The following is a 17,996-nucleotide window of genomic DNA, read 5'->3' on the forward strand; positions in this document are numbered from 1 at the left end:
ATTATGTAATTGGAATTTACTTATAGCATAAGTGTTTTATAGTGGTATGCTTCCATTTCCCCATCTTCCAATCTTTGTCTTGTTTTTACTTTTACATATGTTACAAGCCCCATACAATTGTTATTAATTTTTGTTTAAACAATCTGTTACATTTTAAGGATATTTAAATAATAAATATCAGTCATATATTTTTCTATGAAGTTAACATTTCCAGAGCTCTTGATTTCCTTGTATAGATACCTATATTCATCTGATATTTTTTCATTTTGCTTCAAAGTTATCTCACGTTCTCATGCTGGTGTGCTAATGCTGAATTCTTTCAGCTTTTATCTGAAAAAGTCTTTATTTCACCTTTATTTTTGAAAGATACTTTTTCTGAGTATAAGATTCTAGGTTGAAATTTTTTTTCTTGAGTACTTTTGAAGATTTCCACTGTTTTCTCACTTGACCTTGTGTCTGATGAGAAATCTGATGTCTTCCTTATTTTTTTTCTTCTATACATTCTGTGTCATTTTTTGCTGGTTGATTTGAAAATTTTCTTCTTATCATTAGTTTGGAGCATTTTGATTCCGCAGCTGATTCATTTTTCTTATAAACACCATGAATCATGTAACTAGTTGTGCTTCCTTCTTTTCGTTGGTTGTCAAAAATGCAGAATTGCGTTTCTGCCCCAGTTCTTGAATGCTATGTGCTCTCCTCACCAGAGCATTCATCGTAATTCTCCTTATTATCTATTTTCCCTAATATTTTTCATCCTATTGCTATATACATTTTTAAAATTTTATTTTTCTAACCACAAAAATAACACAGTCTCTTTGTATTAAATCAAATGATTCACATATGTTTGAAGGAAATGCTAGTAGTAGTCTCTCCTCCACCACCATCATCTCTCAATCTGACCCTCCAGGTTAATGGTTGTTCATAGTTATATATGAAAGTTTCCACATCTCTGTCTGTGCTCATATAAACATATTTATAAATAATAGTGTATTTATTTTATAATATTCCTTTGTGGGAAAGTCAGGATATGGAAAGAGCAAACAAATGAAAACGATGATATGAACATAGAATCACTGAGTATGTTTCATGTCTGTATCATCTTTGATGGCTGGCTTTGAAGTCCATTTGGAAGATTAACCCAGGAGCCTTCAGCTCAGAGCACATAGAACACTCTAGACTCCATGTTGTATAGCTAGTGAGCAAAGGAAAGTTATGACCTTGACTCTTTTGCAGATAATCAAAGACCTGCAGCTTCTGGGGTTGGTGGCAGCCCTGGTGATAGCTGATGTGATCCTGCTCATGACTTGGGTGCTGACTGATCCCATCCAGTGTCTCCAGATTCTCAGTGTCAGTATGACGGTGAGAGACCCAACCCCTGGAGAATCTAGTTCCTGAACTGGAGGGACTGGCTTCTGTGAGTACACAGAGGTCATTCTCCCAGGATCATTCACTGTGTGGACATCCTCCCAATAAGAAGATAAATGACCCCAAGAGGATGGCGAGTCAGGAGCTGTGGCTGCCCTGAACACCTGCCCATTGTCTGCAGGGTCTGCTGCTACTCCCGCTACTCCTCCCACCCCAAGTGTTCTCCTGTGGCATCCGCTGAGATGTCAGCACACAGGAATCTGCCTGGCAGTTAACTCCACTTCCACATTATCAATAATGAGAACTTACAGAAATTGCCTTACCCAATTGTTGAAAGGTAAAGGATTCTGAAGTGTTCTTTGAAGTCAGTCAACCCTGGTTCAAATCCCAGCTCTACCACTTACTAACCAAGTGACCTTGGGAAAGTTATTTAGCCTCTCTAAGTCTCTATTTCCTCATAAGTAAAATGGAGATAATAATACTAATACTACCTATTTCATAGGGCTGTGATGAAGATTAAGTGAAACAGTACAGGTAAAGAATTCAGCTGTGCTCAGAACATAGTGTTTAATTAATAGGAAGCATTATGTCTCCAGCCTCACAAAGGGGCTGAGGAATACAGTGGGATCTTGACGTGCAGATTCAATATTGAAGTTTCAACTGTTAACAAATAGCAGGAGCAGGACGTGAAATAATTTGTAATTTTTCTGCACTGATTTGAATCACTGTGGTAGTAAAGCACATAAGAGGAATAAGCCCTTCTGGCCCCAGGCATCCACATGTCAGCCCAACTTGGTTGTCTTTTCCTCTAATTCATAGGTACTCTCATTTAGATTCTAATGGAGTCTCCTAAGTTAGTTTTTACATATTAAAGGAGCTGTAGAGGAGTTCACAATCCAGAATGTTTACAAAGATCGGCTGTGTATGTGTGTTCCAGAATGTGTACAAAGATCGGCTGTGTAACTGTGGGTGCCCTCAGTCCTGATCCTATGTCCCTCCTAGGTGACAGGGAGCGACGTGTCCTGCTCTCTGACCAGCACACACTTCTGTGCTTCCCGGTACTCCGACGTCTGGATTGCTCTCATTTTGGGATGCAAGGTTGGTAACCTTATCTCCTTGGGATGCTATCTCTCTGTTACCAATAAATGGATATGAAGAGGAATTACAGGAGTTAATGAGGGGATTCCTGCAAAGTCTGACTCAGTCCCTTCCTAGCTGACCCTGAACCTCATTTAACCTCTTTGAGCCTCGGTTCCCTCATATGTAAAACAAGGGTGGTATACCATCATCTGAAAACGGTTGTGAGTTTTGAAAGGGTTGATGCATGTTGAGTTTTCAACCACTCCTGGCCCATAGTAAGAGCTTAATAAATGAGTAGATGTTTTATTATTAGTCTTCCACTGCACCCCCCCCCCCCCCCGCAACCCCCAACAGTTCTGAAAGCACAGTGCCTCTCTCGTTCTTCAAGTCCCTGTGGAAGAGCACATCCTCCCTGGCACAGAAACTCAGCGCTTCCCCCATAGCAACTCCCTCTGCAACTCAACTTGATTTATTTCTCCAATGCCTTTTATGTAATCCCATTTCCATTTTATTTTACTGCAATATATTTCTATAGGACAAAGAAAGAAAGGAGAAAGAGTGCTGAGCATCAGGAAGCTGACTAAGCCAGGACCCCATGGGCTCCCTGGTCGACAAGCAGTTCCTGTGGAGGACCACAAATCTGCACATTAAGTCCTCCAACCCCCGACCCAAGCCTGCCAACTGCCCCCTACCCCACACTTCTCAGCAATGAGAGCGAATGACACAAGTATCAGATGTGAGTCACTCAAACACGAGTCCTGCACATATAGATGCTTTATTCATACCTCATTATTTTTTGTCAAGAATTTTAATAGAGTTAAAACATTTTAATAAAATCAAATTTGAACATTTCAAAACCATAGAGTTAATTTTACTCACCTTTGATTAAATTGCTGGTGATATAACTCTGCCAGATGCCACCTGATAGTGTCAGTTATCCAGAGGTCAGGCCTTACTGGCCTGCTGACTGGTGTGTCCTCTAGTCATTGAAGATCCCAAGGTGGCCACGATTGGGCCTCCGGCCCCCTTTGGACACTGAGCATTTTGGGCACCCAGATGACATCTCTACTGAGCTGACTCCTTCACAGCAGGCACAGCCAGTCCTCCAAGCAGTTGTCTTAGGGCCATCCCTACAGATGGAGGTGGTCAGATTGTGTGATTTCAGGTTCCCTGGCAGGTAGCCTGCTGATACCTGACCTTACTTTTATTATTAGTTCTCCCTCTGAATCTCCATCATCCCCACCCACTTCCTCCCCCATGGCATCTTCACATTCTATATCATAAAACATGGATATTTGGGAACTTCCCTGGCAGTCCAGTGGTTAAGACTCTGAACTCCCAATGTAGGGGGCATGAATTCAATCCCTGGTCAGGGAAGTAAGATTCTGCATGCCTCATGGCATGGCCAAAAAATAAATACAACAAAAAGAAAAACATGGGTATTTGTGTGCTTGCCTTAAATCTCCCAACCACACTGAACTTCTCAAAAGCTAGAACCATGACTTCCACTTGGCAACACCATTTCCCTCCCTACAGCTACCCCTAGCATGGAGCTTTGCCCCTAATCAAGCAAATCTATATATTGAATCTATATATTACATATTATTGAATCTTTATGTCATATATTATTGATTAAAGCTTTGATTTCTATTTAAATGTAGCTCCTTCTAGGAAAAGCAGCACTTTAAGAAGCTGTGAGCCATTTTCTGTGTAGTACAAATGAGAAATCTGAGAGCAGGTTTACATTCATGACAAAGAAGAAAGAGTAGGGCCCTGGGCTCCTGGGGGCGGGGCAGGGAATGTCACAAAGAGGGTGAAGGGTATAGATGAGGCTATTGCTGCCTGTGCCTGTCTCCCAATCCTGTCCAGGTCCCAGCCAGCCTTTGTTTTCTTCTTTTTTCACTCTCCATCTCCCATAAACACCCACTGGCACAGAGCTGCTAGTAGCCTATAGAGATCCTTTGTGTAAATCAGAAAAAGGCATCCCTCTGGGCAGATGCAGTCTTGCAGGTGCAGGGCTTGGCAAGCAGATGGTGCCTTTGGGAAAATTAGAAAAAAGAGCCCCTTCCTTTGGTGCTGCCCCTCCCATGGCACATGCTTGACAAGTGGACCACAGGGCTAGTTCAGCCTCTGCACGCCTCTCAGCTCCATGCAGTGCAGAACCACACAGTGGATGCAGGATGGTGCACCCACTGCTCTCCCAGTGCCTGGCAGCTGGTTCTGTGGGGCTCCTACCCACCTGTACCACCCTGTCTTATACTTCATCCTGTAAGAGTCCTGTCTGATAGTTGACTTGCTGACCTCCAATAAACTAATTCTCAGAGAAGGAGAGGAAAATGAAATTTATTAAGCACCAAAAGGTGTAAGGGGGCCACTCTAAGATTAGTCCCTTGTGCTATCTTAGTCAGTTCTCCTCATAGCAATGCTTTAAGGTAGTTATTATTATTCCTTTTTTACAGGTGAGGAAACCGGTCCCAATCCTATTGCTGTTTGGCCCCAAGCCTGGTATTTCACTTCTCTGAACCTCTGGTTCTTCTGTCCGTCTCCAGGGCCTGCTGCTGCTATATGGGGCCTACCTGGCTGGCCTGACTGACCACGTCAGCTCTCCTCCTGTAAATCAGTCTTTAACCATCATGGTTGGGGTCAACCTCGTAGTACTGGCTGCTGGGCTGCTTTTTGTGGTCACCAGATACTTGTACTCCTGGTCCAACCTGGTCTTCGGACTCACATCTGGAGGTATCTTTGTTTGCACAACCACAATCAACTGCTTCATCTTCATTCCCCAGGTATGCTTTAGGGAGAATTTGGAAGACCAATTCACCCCATCATTCCAGAGACTTCGCTGGGCATGATAGATTGTACACTTTGTTTCCTAGTGAGAGTTTTTAGGTGCTTTTGATTAGAGAGTCAGAGGGAAGATGAGGATCCTAGTGAGCTGCCTTCCTCTGTTCTTCCCTCCACAGTGGGCAAGGAGGGTGGACCAGGGTAGCCAAGCAGTGGCACCATTTTCATGTGAGGGGCTGCCTCACAGACTTGCTTTTCTACCCACCCTCCAGGCCACTTCATGCAGCCCCAGTCCTCCCTTCATCTTTGCCACTGAGCCAAGCTAATGACACCCTCCCTTCATCTTGATGATGTCATTTCTTATACTAGCCTGGAAATGAGGAACCTTTCCTTCTTTCCTGTTTGCAATTGCACATTCACCAAGAAAAAAGCACATTTGGATCTTTATGCAATTTAAAATGCTTTTTCTTTCTTTTTATTAGAGGAAAATACAGAACATTTCTTTTTTTTTTTTTTCAGTAAGGAAAAATAAAAACTAAATTAAAAATGTGTTTCTTATTATGAGGATTAAGAAAAAAAATCAAACAAAGGAGGAAGATAGAAGGAGAAATATCCAGAGGGCAAAGAGAAAGAAAAGGAGTGACAGAGAGAAAGATGAAGGAATCCATAGGCTGATGAAAGGAAAGTGATGTTAAATTACTCATGTTATGCCCCAGGGTACCACTGAGCCATGTTTATCCACGTTAATGAACTTGGCATTAGGCACTTTTCCTGTATCCCTTCTGGTTCTCTTTATCTTCCTCCCGAGGCCTCCCTCATCCCATAACTCCCTCAGGATCCCATCCTGATGCCCTTTGCAGCATCCAGTTGTCCATGAATGACTTCTCCATGAGGGAGCTAACCAGTAATGAAAGTGTTGGCTGATGCAGGGTTACAGTGTATGTATAAAAGGGACACATGCACTTTGAGACATGATAGTGTGAAACAGGCAGAGGCCCTTTGCTCTTCTTCCCTTTCATAATTTCTCATTAAAATACTCAAGAGAATAAACAAATACAGAAAAATCTGTAGGAGTAGCACTAAAAATCAAGGATGGGCATTGCTTCTGAGCAAGAAACGAGGAATTTTTGCTGAATCTTAATGTTATCAGAACTAGACTGAAGGAACCCATTGAGACCTGGGTCTTATTCGTCTGGGATGTAGCAGAAAAGGGCTATGGAAAGCCAGGGCTGTTCTTCCTTGGGACATGGGTAAAAGAGTGGGGAGACTTTTGGAAAGCTTATCCCATAGGCCCTCAGGTCAACATTGTTGATGGGTAGCCCATCCATCCATTGTCAAACCCTTTCTTCCTTGATCACCTCTACTCATTAGGCTGAAAGAGCTAAAACTTACTTTGCCAGCCTCCCTTATAGCTAGGTGTGCCCATGTAACACAGTTTTGAACACTAAAGATTTTCTGGGAGGCTTCTGAGAAAGATTTTGCTTTCCTAAAAAAGCTATGGGTGTTGCTAGCATCACCTGTCTTCTGCCTTCTCCCTACCTTGAATGTTTGTGATGTTTGGTGCTATGGCAGCCATCTGGTGATAATGAGGGAAAAGCCAAGAGAATGTATTAGTATACCAGAAAACTATGGCTTTCCCCATGTAAGACTGTAAACTCAGGGGGGAAGAATCTATGAAGAGATTCTTCAGTTCACAAAAAGAGGACCACAAATTTCTGAAGATTTAGAGAAGCTGACTTCCTCTGAAGTAAAATAGAAAGCTTTTAGAGGGTATCTGATTAGTCTTGTCAGTAAGATTCAAAGGTTATTGCCTGTCTTTGACTAAAGCAAACCATCATGAAAAGGACATAATCTTAGATCATGAAATATTGAATAAGGATGAAAAGGATTGTGTTAAAAACCCCAGTAGAAGCACTGAATAGGCAATAGGACATGGCAAAATAATGAATTAGTGGCTTAACTTAAGGAAACAGAAAACAAGGACACAGGAAAAAAATGAGCGACTAGATAAGAAAATATGGAGAGCAGATATGATTTGATGATATGATTATGAGATGATCTAGAAATATGATTTAGAGCTAATAGGAGTCTCTGAAAGAGAACAAGATAATTTAGAGCAGAAGTAATCACCAGGGAACTATTAGAAAAAAGCCTTCCTGTTCTAAAACAAAACCTCCATCTGAAAACTGAGTGAATCAGTAACCTCCCTGATGAGACCCTACTTAGGTTTCTCTCTCCACACTTGCCTCTGCTCCTCTTGCATCCTAAGCCTCAGACACAAGATTTCCACCTTCCTTGGTGTTTAAATCCTCAACCCCTAGGAACATATTGGTATAGAGGTGCACATCAATCTTACACACAGACATAAAAATTCAGGATGAAGTTCAGCTTGGAATCGGACGTCCAGGTTTAAACTAAGAACAAACGCTTGATTTGTTGAAGTGGGAGTGGAAATGGAATTATTGGGGCAGGTGAACCAGAGCTGGGCAGATGGACTGTGTTGGCCCTTCTCTTTCCTTCTCTATCTCAGTCCTTCTCACTGTCTTGAGCTTCCTTTCTCATACTCTATCTTTTCTACTTTCTCTCTCATGCTTTTTCCTCCTCTTGAACTGAGCATGATCTGAAACTAGAAAATACATTTTATAGTCTATTGTATTTTAGGTTTAGGACGTAAATTGTTTCTCAAAATATAAAAGTAATGAGGTTTTCCAGGATTTTTGTGTGCCCTGAATTGATCTTTCCCTCTGACTTGGTGAGGGCTTCCCTGATAGCTCAGTTAGTAAAGAATCGGCCTGCAAGGCAGGAGACCCGGGTTTGATTCCTGGGTTGGGACGATCCGCTGGAGAAGGGATAGGCTACCCACTCCAGTATTCTTGGGCTTCCCTTGTGGCTCAGCTGCTAAAGAATCTGCCTGCAATGAGGGAGACGTGGGTTCGATACCTGGGTTGGGAAGATCCCCTGGAGAAGGGAAAGGCTACCCATTCCAGTATTCTGGCCTAGAGAATTTCATGAACTGTATAGTCCATGGGGTCGCAAAGAGTCAGACATGACTGAGTGACTTTCACTTCACTTCACTTCTGACTTGGTGGCCTTTGGTTGAAGATTCTCCCTGTGAGACCTGAGACTGGATATCCCAGGACCGTAGGACGGCTGAGCAAATTTGGAGAAGTGTTCAAGGAGAGCCACGTGGGAGGTGGAGAGAGGGAGTAGGAAAGCTTCCTCCTTGCTCCTGAGCCTTGAGCCTGGACTGTGATTGGAGATATACCAGATGTAGACTGTGTATCAGGCAAATCAAAATGATTGGCCAGAGGGAACCTGGAAGAAATACCCTATAAAAGTAACTCAAACTGCCATGAGGGTGCAACTCAGGGACTCTCCCTCTGAGTCTGCCTGTGTCTCTATCCACATGTACTGTACTCTTTTTCTCTTAATAAATACTTTACTTACTTCACTACTTTCTGTCTTTGTGGAAATTCTTTTCTGCAAAGCCGAAGGGCCAGGGCCCTTGTCACTGACCACTGATCTAGTGGCTAGGATCTGGTACTTCACCACTACAGCCCAGCCTCAATCTCTGGCTGGGAGCCCAAGCTCTGCTCTAAGCCATTGCAGGCCGAGGCCACCTGATATCAGGATTTATGAGGGCAGAGGCATAGACTCCTCAAGGGCAGATAGGTGGTGCTAGAAAGCTGGATGACATGACTGAAGAGGCAAGTGGACCAAGTAGCATTTTCCACAGGCCCTCAGGAAATGCCTGAGTGTTTATGCCAAATGCTGAGGTCATCACCAGTGGTGAGCCAGCCTCTGCTTTTGTGACTTAAACGTGACCCATCCTTCCAACCACCCCTGTCCCCTCCCTCCACCTTTTGAGAGGCAGGCGGGTCCTGAGATAGGACATTATTTTATCTTCTAGACCTACAGAGTGTTTCATTTGCTCCTCAAAGAAGTTACTCACAACTTTCTACTCTGCCTTACAGTCTTCTGTAAATGTCTCAGCACCCTTAGCAGACAGATGAGCTTTTTAAAGGAGAGCTTCCTTCATTTGTTCACATATCTGTCCATCCATGTATTAACTGTGGGGAACATGCAGTTAAACATGGCCTCAGTCTAAGTCTAGTTGGGAGCAGATGTGAAATGATTAATAACACATGAGTTAAGTGTTTAAGGATGTTACTCAATGCCAAGGAAGGGGTACCCCAGTCTGTCTTGAGAACTCGGTGACACTGCCTCAGAAAATGATGTGCTTGGGCCTCTCTTGAAGGAGGAGTCAGAGTTCACAGAGCAGACTGGGGAAGGGTAGTGGGTGGCACTTCCAAGGAGGAAACCCTGTGACAGAGGCAGCAAGGTGTAAGAGAGAAGAGGTGTTTGGAATACCACAAGTCTTTGCTCTTTTTGAAGCACAAATTCAAACAAGGGTAAAGTGGCAGGAAGTGAGAGAGGCACATGGGGTGAATGTCCAAAGGCCTGGGTACACCCAGTTAAAGACCTGAGGCTTAATCCCACTATTTTGGTTTCCTATTGCTGTTATAACAAGCTCCTACAAACTGAGGGCCTTAAGCAATACAGATTTAATATCTGATAGTTCTGGTGGTCAGAGATCTGACATGGGTCTTATTTGGCTGAAATCAAAGTGTTCGTGGGTCTGCACTGCTTCTAGAGGCTTTGGGGGAGAATCTGTTTCCAGGCCTTTTCCTGTGTCCTTCAACTCACGGCTCCTCCCTCCATCTTCAGAGCCACAGCACAGCAAATTCAGGTCTCTCTTTCTGTTGTCACATCTCTCCTCCTGCCTCCCTCTTGTAACGACTTTTGTGATTACATTGGGCCCACCTGGATGATCCGGAATCTCCTCATCTCACAATTTTAAACTCAATAACACTTGCAAAATTCCTTTTTCCGTGTAAGATAACATATTCACAAGTGCCTGGGATTGGAAGGGAAACATCTTTGAGGAGCCATTTTCTTCCTACCACACCCACAGAGCCCAGATGCTGAGAAAACAAGACTGCCTGTCCTGAAGGAAGGGCCATGGAGAGGTCCTGAAATTGTGACCTAAGGGTCATTTATAGCCATTCTTCAGAAATCCTCAGGTCTTAAGGACTGGGACCTTCACAAATGGGGGATTAAGGGAGATGAGATTGGAGGGGCAGGGGCCTTAAGTCAGGGGCACCCTGACTTCACCCAGCCAGCTTAGGGTGAGACATATCAAAAGTCTTGGAAGTATCCTTACACAAATGTTGAGCAGCTCCTCCAGCAGCTCTACAGGGAAGGCTTGGGTTGGAGGTGCTGCAGGGAGAGAAAGGAAAAGCTAGGAAGATGAGGGGCCCTGAGGGACTACAGAGATACTGTGACACTGCTAGGGCCAGTGCTAGGAGAGCAGCGCTGGAGGTCAGTGCCACCCACCTACAGCCATAGAGTGACCCTGCAGTGCTGGGGTCCAGAAACTCCTGAGCTGAGTGGTGAGATGACAGTGCCCTAGGAAGAGGGCCTTCAAGAAGGGCATCTGACAGGGCAGGTTCCTGGCCTGACCCAGCACAGGTCACATAGACTCCTGATACCATGAAGGACTCATGCTGCGTTAACAGGGGACCCAAGAGGACTTAGGGAGAACATGGTATTAAAATTGATGGTGGGATTTATAATCATATCTGAGACTTATGAAACTTACCTTCCACAGTCAGAGCTCAGTAAATGTCTGATGAGAGAGCAAAGACATCTCAGCATCCCTGGGAGGCTCCCTGCAGACCCCTCAGCATAATTTCTAGAGCTAACATGCCAGAGTGTCCAGACCCCATCACTGGAGCTCTTCATTATGAGAATTCCTAGGGGAAATGGAGATGCCTCCAGCCCTGTGGGCTCCCCTGGCATCATGTCACTGGCATTCACCAGGAGTGTCTCAGAGGCTCAGAAGCATAGCCCTCTTAGCGAATGTCCTCTGTTTAGCCCCATGCCTGTTAAACTAAACCAACCTGTGCATCCATAGACCAGTTCTGAAAACCAGTATCTTCTGAAAAACATTCCCCAGGACCCTCACACTTGACCATCTGTCTCCAGCAGCTGCGTTGAGAATGTGCGATGTGGCGCACCAACCTGGCTACAGCCATGACTCTGCTACTAAGTGTAGCTGTGTGGACCTAGACAAGTCAAACTCCTTCTGAGTCTTTCTTCATTTGTCAAGGAAAAAAGATGGTCAGATCACAGGCCTAATGTTCTGTCATTTTTATTGATTTTTACTGACATTTGAGGTTTTCTGTTTGTCTGAGCTCTGATTACTGATTTGGGTTAGAAGTCCTCTAGAAGGAACTGGGCTTTCAGTGGCAGTAAGCACACTCAACAAATAAGAATAATGAAGAACAGCTACATACAACTAAAATCAGCTTCATTTGAAACCTGTAGTGTTTAGCTTGCTTAATCCTCTTATAGCTCCTGAACTTTGGCTTGAGAATGTGGCCCCAGAAGTATGTCTCAGCCCTGGTTTTCTCTGACAGTCCAGCAGTGGGTCATTTGATGGGTCCAGCAGAGATTGTTCTGTTTAATCAACCTGTCATCATCTTCCTTTGGCATTTTTTAAACACTATAACCTTAACATTCTCTAAACCTTCTGTTATTGCTGTTTGTGAACTTTCCAGAGTAAAGTACACTCTGAGGAGAGAATAATTTGTGCATTTGTGTATCTGTGACGCCGTCATTCCTTGGTGTTTTTGAGAAAGAGTGAGAGAATGTGTTTGTGGGTGTGTAATTAAATAAATAACATGTGTTCTTTTCTCTAACAGCTGAAGCAATGGAAAGCATTTGAAGAGGAAAACCAAACAATCAGATGCATGGCCAAATATTTCAGCACTCCCAGCAAAAGCTTGCACACCCAGTATGGTGAGGAGCAGAATTGCCACATTAGAGACGAGAAAAACTCCATGGAGAGACTCCTCACAGAAGTAAGCCAGACCCCTGCCTGCTGGCTTCTCTAGAAAGAACTCCAGTCATGCATTGGTGGGCCCCAGTTGCTTCATTGCTAACATTCCTTCTCTTTCCATTTCCCCACTTCCTAGCCATCGTGGTCTCCCTTCAGTTCAATTCAGTTGCTCAGTTGTGTCCGACTCTTTGCGACCCCATGGACTGCGGCACGCCAGGCCTCCCTGTCCATCACCAAATCAAACTTATGTCCATAGAGTCGGTGACGCCATCCAACCATCGCATCCTCTGTATTCCCCTTCTCCTCCAGCCTTCAGTGTTTCCCAGCATCAGGGTCTTTTCCAATGAGTCAGCTCTTCGCATCAGGTGGCCAAAGAATTGGAGTTTCAGCTTCAGCATCAATCCTTCCAATGAATATTCAGGACTGATTTCCTTTAGGATGGACTTGTTGGATCTCCTTGCAGTCCAAGGGACTCTCAAGAGTCTTCTCCAAACCACAGTTCAAAAGCATCAATTCTTCAGTGCTCAGCTTGCTTTATAGTCCAACTCTCACATCCATACATGACTACTGGAAAAACCATAGCTCTGCTTAGACAGACCTTTGTTGGCAATGTAATGTCTCTGCTTTTTAATATGCTGTCTAGGTTTGTCATAACTTTTCTTCCAAGGAGCAAGCGTCTTTTAATTTCATGGCTGCAGTCACCATCTGCAGTGATTTTGGAGCCCCCCAAAATAAAGTCTGTCACTGTTTCCACTGTTTCCCCATCTATTTGCCATGAAGTGATGGGACCAGATACCATGATCTTACTTTTCTGAATGTTGAGTTTTAAGCCAACTTTTTCACTCTCCTCTTTCACTTTCATCAAGAGGCTCTTCAGTTCCTCTTTGCTTTCTGCCATAAGGGTGGTATCATCTGCATATCTGAGGTTATTGATGTTTCTCCCTGCAGTCTTGATTCCAGCTTGTGCTTCATCCAGCCTGGCATTTCACATGATGTACTCTGCATATAAGTTAAATAAACAGGGTGACAATATATAGCCTTGACGTATTCCTTTCCCAATTTGGAAGCTATCCATTGTTCCATGTCCAGTTCTAACTGTTGCTTCTTGACCTGCATACAGATTTCTCAGGAGGCACGTCATGTGGTCTGGTAGTCCCATCTCTTGAAGAATTTTCCAGTTTGTTGTGATCCACACAGTCAAAGGCTTTGACATAGTCAATAAAGCAGAAGTAGATGTTTTTCTGGAACTCTCTTGCTTTGTCTATAACCAACGGATGTTGGCAATTTGATCTCTGGTTCCTCTGCCTTTTCTAAATCCAGCTTGAACTTTCTGGAAGTTCACGGTTCACATACTGTTGAAGCCTGGCTTGGAAAATTTTGAGCATTACTTTGCTAGAGTGTGAGATGAGTGCAATTGTATGGTAGTTTTAACATTCTTTGGCATTGCCTTTCTTTGGGATTGGAATAAAATTTGACCTTTTCCAGTCCTGTGGCCACTGCTGAGTTTTCCAAATTTGCTGGCATATCGAGTGCAGCACTTTCACAGCATCATCTGTCAGGATTTGAAATAGCTCAACTGGAATTCCATCACCTCCACTAGCTTTGTTCGTAGTGATGCTTCCTAAGGCCCACTTGACATCGCATTCCAGGATATCTGGCTCAAGGTGAGTGATCACACCATTGTGGTTATCTGGGTCATGAAGATCTCTTTTGTATAGTTCTTCTGTGTATTCTTGCCACCTCTTCTTAATCTCTTCTGCTTCTGTTAGGTCCCTACCATTTCTGTCCTTTATTGTGCTCATCTTTGCACGAAATGTTCCCTTGGTAGCTCTGATTTTCTTGAAGAGATCTCTAGTTTATCCCATTCTATTGTTCTCTATTTCTTTGCATTGATCACTGAGGAAGGCTTTCTTATCTCTCCTTGCTGTCCTTTGGAACTCTGTATTCAAATGGGTATATCTTTCCTTTTCTCCTTTGCCTTTAGGTTCCCTTCTTTTCTCAGCTATTTAAAAGGCCTCGTCAGACAACCATTTTGCCTTTTTGCATTTATTTTTCTTGGGGATGGTCTTGATCACTGCCTCCTGTACAATGTCACAAGCCTCTGTTCCTAGTTCTTCAGGCACTCTGTCTATCAGATCTAATCCCTTGAATCTATTTGTCACTTCCACTGTATAATCATAAGAGATTTGATTTAGATCATATCTGAATGGTCTAGTGGTTTTGCCTACTTTCTTCAATTTCAGTCTGAATTTGGCAATAAGGAGTTCATGATCTGAGCCACAGTCAGCTCCCAGTCTTGTTTTTGCTGACTGTATAGAGCTTCTCCATCTTTGGCTGCAAAGAATATAATCAATATGATTTCGGTATTGACCATCTGGTGATGTCCACGTGCTGGAAGAGGATGTTTGCTATGACCAGTGCGTTCTCTTGGCAAAACTGTTACCCTTTGACCTGCTTCGTTTCGTACTCAGCTTCTTCTGTATTAGTGGTTGGGACATAGACTTGGATTACTGTGATATTGAATGGTTTGCCTTGGAAACAAACAGAGATCATTCTGTCCTTTTTGAGATTGCATCCAAGTACTATATTTCAGACTCTTCTGTTGACTATGAAGGCTACTCCATTTCTTCTAAGGGATTCTTGCCTACAGTAGTAGATATAATGGTCATCTGAGTTAAATTCACCCATTTGAGTCCATTTTAGTTCACTGATTCCTAAAATGTTGATGTTCACTCTTGCCATCTCTTTTTGACCACTTTCAATTTACCTTGATTCATGGACCTAACATTCCAGGTTCCTATGCAATATTGTTCTTTACAGCATTGGATTTTACTTCCATCACCAGTCACATCCACAACTGGGTGTTGTTTTTGCTTTGGCTCCATCTCTTCATTCTTTCTTACTGTTCTCCAGTAGCATATTTGGCACCTACCGACGTGGGGAGTTTATCTTTCAATGTCCTATCTTTTTGCCTTTTCATATTGCTTATGGGGTTCTCAAAGCAAGAATACTGAAGTGGTTTGCCATTCCCTTTTCCAGTGGACCATGTTTTGTCAGAACTCCCCACCATGACCCATCTGTCTCGAATGGCCCTACAAGGCATGGCTCATAGTTTCATTGAGTTCGACAAGGCTGTGGTCCATGTGGTCAGTTTGATTAATTTTCTGTGATTGTGGTTTTCATTCTGTCTGCCCTCTGAAGGATTAGGATAAGAGGCTTATGGAAGCTTCCTGATGGGCGAGACTGACTGAGGGGGAAACTGGGTCTTTTTCTGATGGGTAGAGCCATGCTCTCTAAATCCTTAATCCAATTTTCTGTTGATGGTGGGGCTATGTTCCTTCCCTGTTGTTTGACCTGAGGTCAAACTATGGTGGAGGTAATGAAGATAATGGCAACCTCCTTCAAAAGATCCCATGCAAGCACTGCTGCACTCAGTGCTCAGACCCTACAGCAGACCACTGCCGACCCATGCCTCTGCCAGAGACTCCTGGACACTCACGAGGAAGTCTGGGTTAGTCTCTTGTGGGGTCACTGCTCCCTTCTCCTGGGTCCTGGTGCGCACAAGGTTTCCCTTCAGTTCAGTTCAGTCGCTCAGTCGTGTCCGACTCTTTGTGACCCCGTGAATACAGCACACCAGTCCTCCCTGTCCATCACCAACTCCTGGAGTTTACTCAAATTCATGTCCATACAGTTGGTGATGCCATCCAACCATCTCATCCTCTGTTGTCCCCTTCTCTCGCCCTCAATCTTTCCCAGCATCAGGGTCTTTTCAGATGAGTCAGTTCTTCACATTAGATGGCCAAAGTATTGGAGTTTCAGCTTCAACATCAGTCCTTCCAATGAACACCCAGGACTGATCTCCTTTAGGATGGACTGGTTGGATATCCTTGCAGTCCAAGGGACTCTCAAGAGTTTCCTCCAATACCACAGTTCAAAAGCATCAATTCTTCAGCGCTCAGCTTTCTTTATAGTCCAGCTCTCACATCCATACATGACTACTGGAAAAACCATAGCCTTGACTAGATGGACCTTTGTTGGCAAAGTAATGTCTCTGCTTTTTAATAGGGTTTCCCTTAGCAGCAATCAAAACCTCAACGTTTCCCCAGCCACTGCTCCTGTTGCTGACCGTCACCCACTTCATTCATTCATTGGACAGATGTGTGCCAGGCATTGTGCTAAGTGCTGAGGAACAAAACAGTCCCTACCTTCATGAAGCTCACGGTGTAGTGGAGGAAACAGAGACTGATCAAATAGCCATACAGTTTTAAATGGTGATAAGAATTATGAAGGCAAGAAACAGAGTGGGAAGAAAGAGTAGTGGGTGGTGAAAACAGGAGAATCTAATTTAGAGTGGTCAGAAAAGACTCACTGAGCTGAGAGCTGAAGTTAACTATAGATTGGCCAGGCAAAGAGTGCAGGGAAAAGCATTCTAAGTGTGGGGAACAGCATTGTAAAATCCCTGAGTAGTAGTGGGTGCTGGCTTCTTCTGTATGATACATTCTTTCTTTACATAGCATGGTGCCCTTGTTTCCAACATCCTCTGGGGTCCTTTACTATCTTTTCCAGGTGCCAACTAGAAATCTCTGTCATCCCACCAACCCAGAAAATTAAGAAGTATCTAAATATGGGGAAGAGAATGAATAGAGCCTTTGAATATCATAGTAGCACTAAGCGGGGAACAAGGCAGCCCCTAGTCCTTCTTTCTTCTGTTCTTGAGCCAAAGTTGGCACCTCTCCCAGAACTGGGCAGTGTTGTGGACTTGAAGAAAGCACCTGGGAAAACTTGAGGCTTCAGTGCCTCAGAGAGGAGGCATGGGGCCCAGAGGAATTAGTAGTTTTTTTCACACTCACTAAATTATATTCTATATAATTTTTTTAGTATAGAACATACCTGGGTAATGCTATTTGGGAAACTACACTTTTTTGTATTTGACTGACACTTGGGTATCAGTAGTCCCTGTGCAAAAGGATGGTGTGATGGGGACCTACGAAATGAGACCTGTGAAAGAATTCAGCTCCCCAGGTCCCCTTAGTCTTTCACACCATTCCCTCTGTTCTGGACCATTTTTGTGCATCAGAGTATACTTCATGTCTTTACTATTTATGAAGCAGTCAGGACGTTTTTTCAAAGCCAGATTTCTTCCCACCTGGCAAGGCAGTAGCATTGCCATTGATACTCTGAAGTCTTCAAAGAAGCTTTTTTTTCCCCCAGCTAAACAGAAGGCCAGAAACTTGGCGAGAACACCCAGCATGGTTTTCATTCACAATCAGCTCATGTTGGAACAGCCAAGTGGCCTGACTCTTTAGCCTTATGGTAATTTGTGACGTGCTTTTTGTACTCCTGCCATGCTACCCTGTTTCCCACGCAGTGACTGAATCTGCTGTATCCAGAAAGATGCCTCGAGTCTGCAGAGGAAGAGCCATAATAGGGAGCAGATGCTTAGGCAGTGAAATGCTGGCCTCCTGCCCCCGACTCCCCACACCTGGAACATATTTCCAGAACAGGCCTGAGAACCAGCAGCCCATCCCAGGGCCCTGTGGCAGACCACGAGAGGCTCCAGCATCTGCATCCCCAGCTCCAGCACTGCCCAGGACATAAACACAGGAGTCTCTCTTGCCTCCTTGACTCCAGCTTCTTGGCTGCACATCCCTCCTCTGCAGCCCCTCTGCCACCCTGGTGTCCTCCTACTTTCCCATGGTCTGGATGGTTCATCTTCTCATTCTTCCCCCCTTCCCCCTTCCCTGTGGCTGGGGTCCCCAGAGGCTGTTTGGGGCAGCATCCACCCTCAGTTCCCAGGCTGTGTGGAGGCCAGCAGGTAAAACCCTCTCAGAGCCAGAGGGACTTCCCTCTACATTCTGCAGCA

At 44.1% G+C, this 17,996-nt stretch overlaps 1 protein-coding gene across 3 annotated transcripts in view; it reads left to right on the forward strand.

Moving 5' to 3' along the window:
- Positions 1–17,996, forward strand: part of GPR156 (G protein-coupled receptor 156) — a 106,850-nt gene that overhangs the window by 82,722 nt on the left and 6,132 nt on the right. For all 3 annotated transcript variants that reach the window (XM_081571896.1, XM_081571895.1, XM_081571897.1), the window contains exons 6-9: positions 1,234–1,359; positions 2,368–2,463; positions 4,995–5,231; positions 11,997–12,155. In XM_081571896.1, coding sequence (XP_081428022.1) covers positions 1,234–1,359; positions 2,368–2,463; positions 4,995–5,231; positions 11,997–12,155 — 618 coding nt within the window. The remainder of the gene's footprint in view (positions 1–1,233; positions 1,360–2,367; positions 2,464–4,994; positions 5,232–11,996; positions 12,156–17,996) is intronic.

Source organism: Giraffa tippelskirchi, chromosome 2, assembly GCF_054371585.1.
Source record: "Giraffa tippelskirchi isolate mGirTip1 chromosome 2, T2T-mGirTip1v1.2.pri, whole genome shotgun sequence".
Classification (NCBI taxonomy): Eukaryota; Metazoa; Chordata; class Mammalia; order Artiodactyla; family Giraffidae; genus Giraffa; species Giraffa tippelskirchi.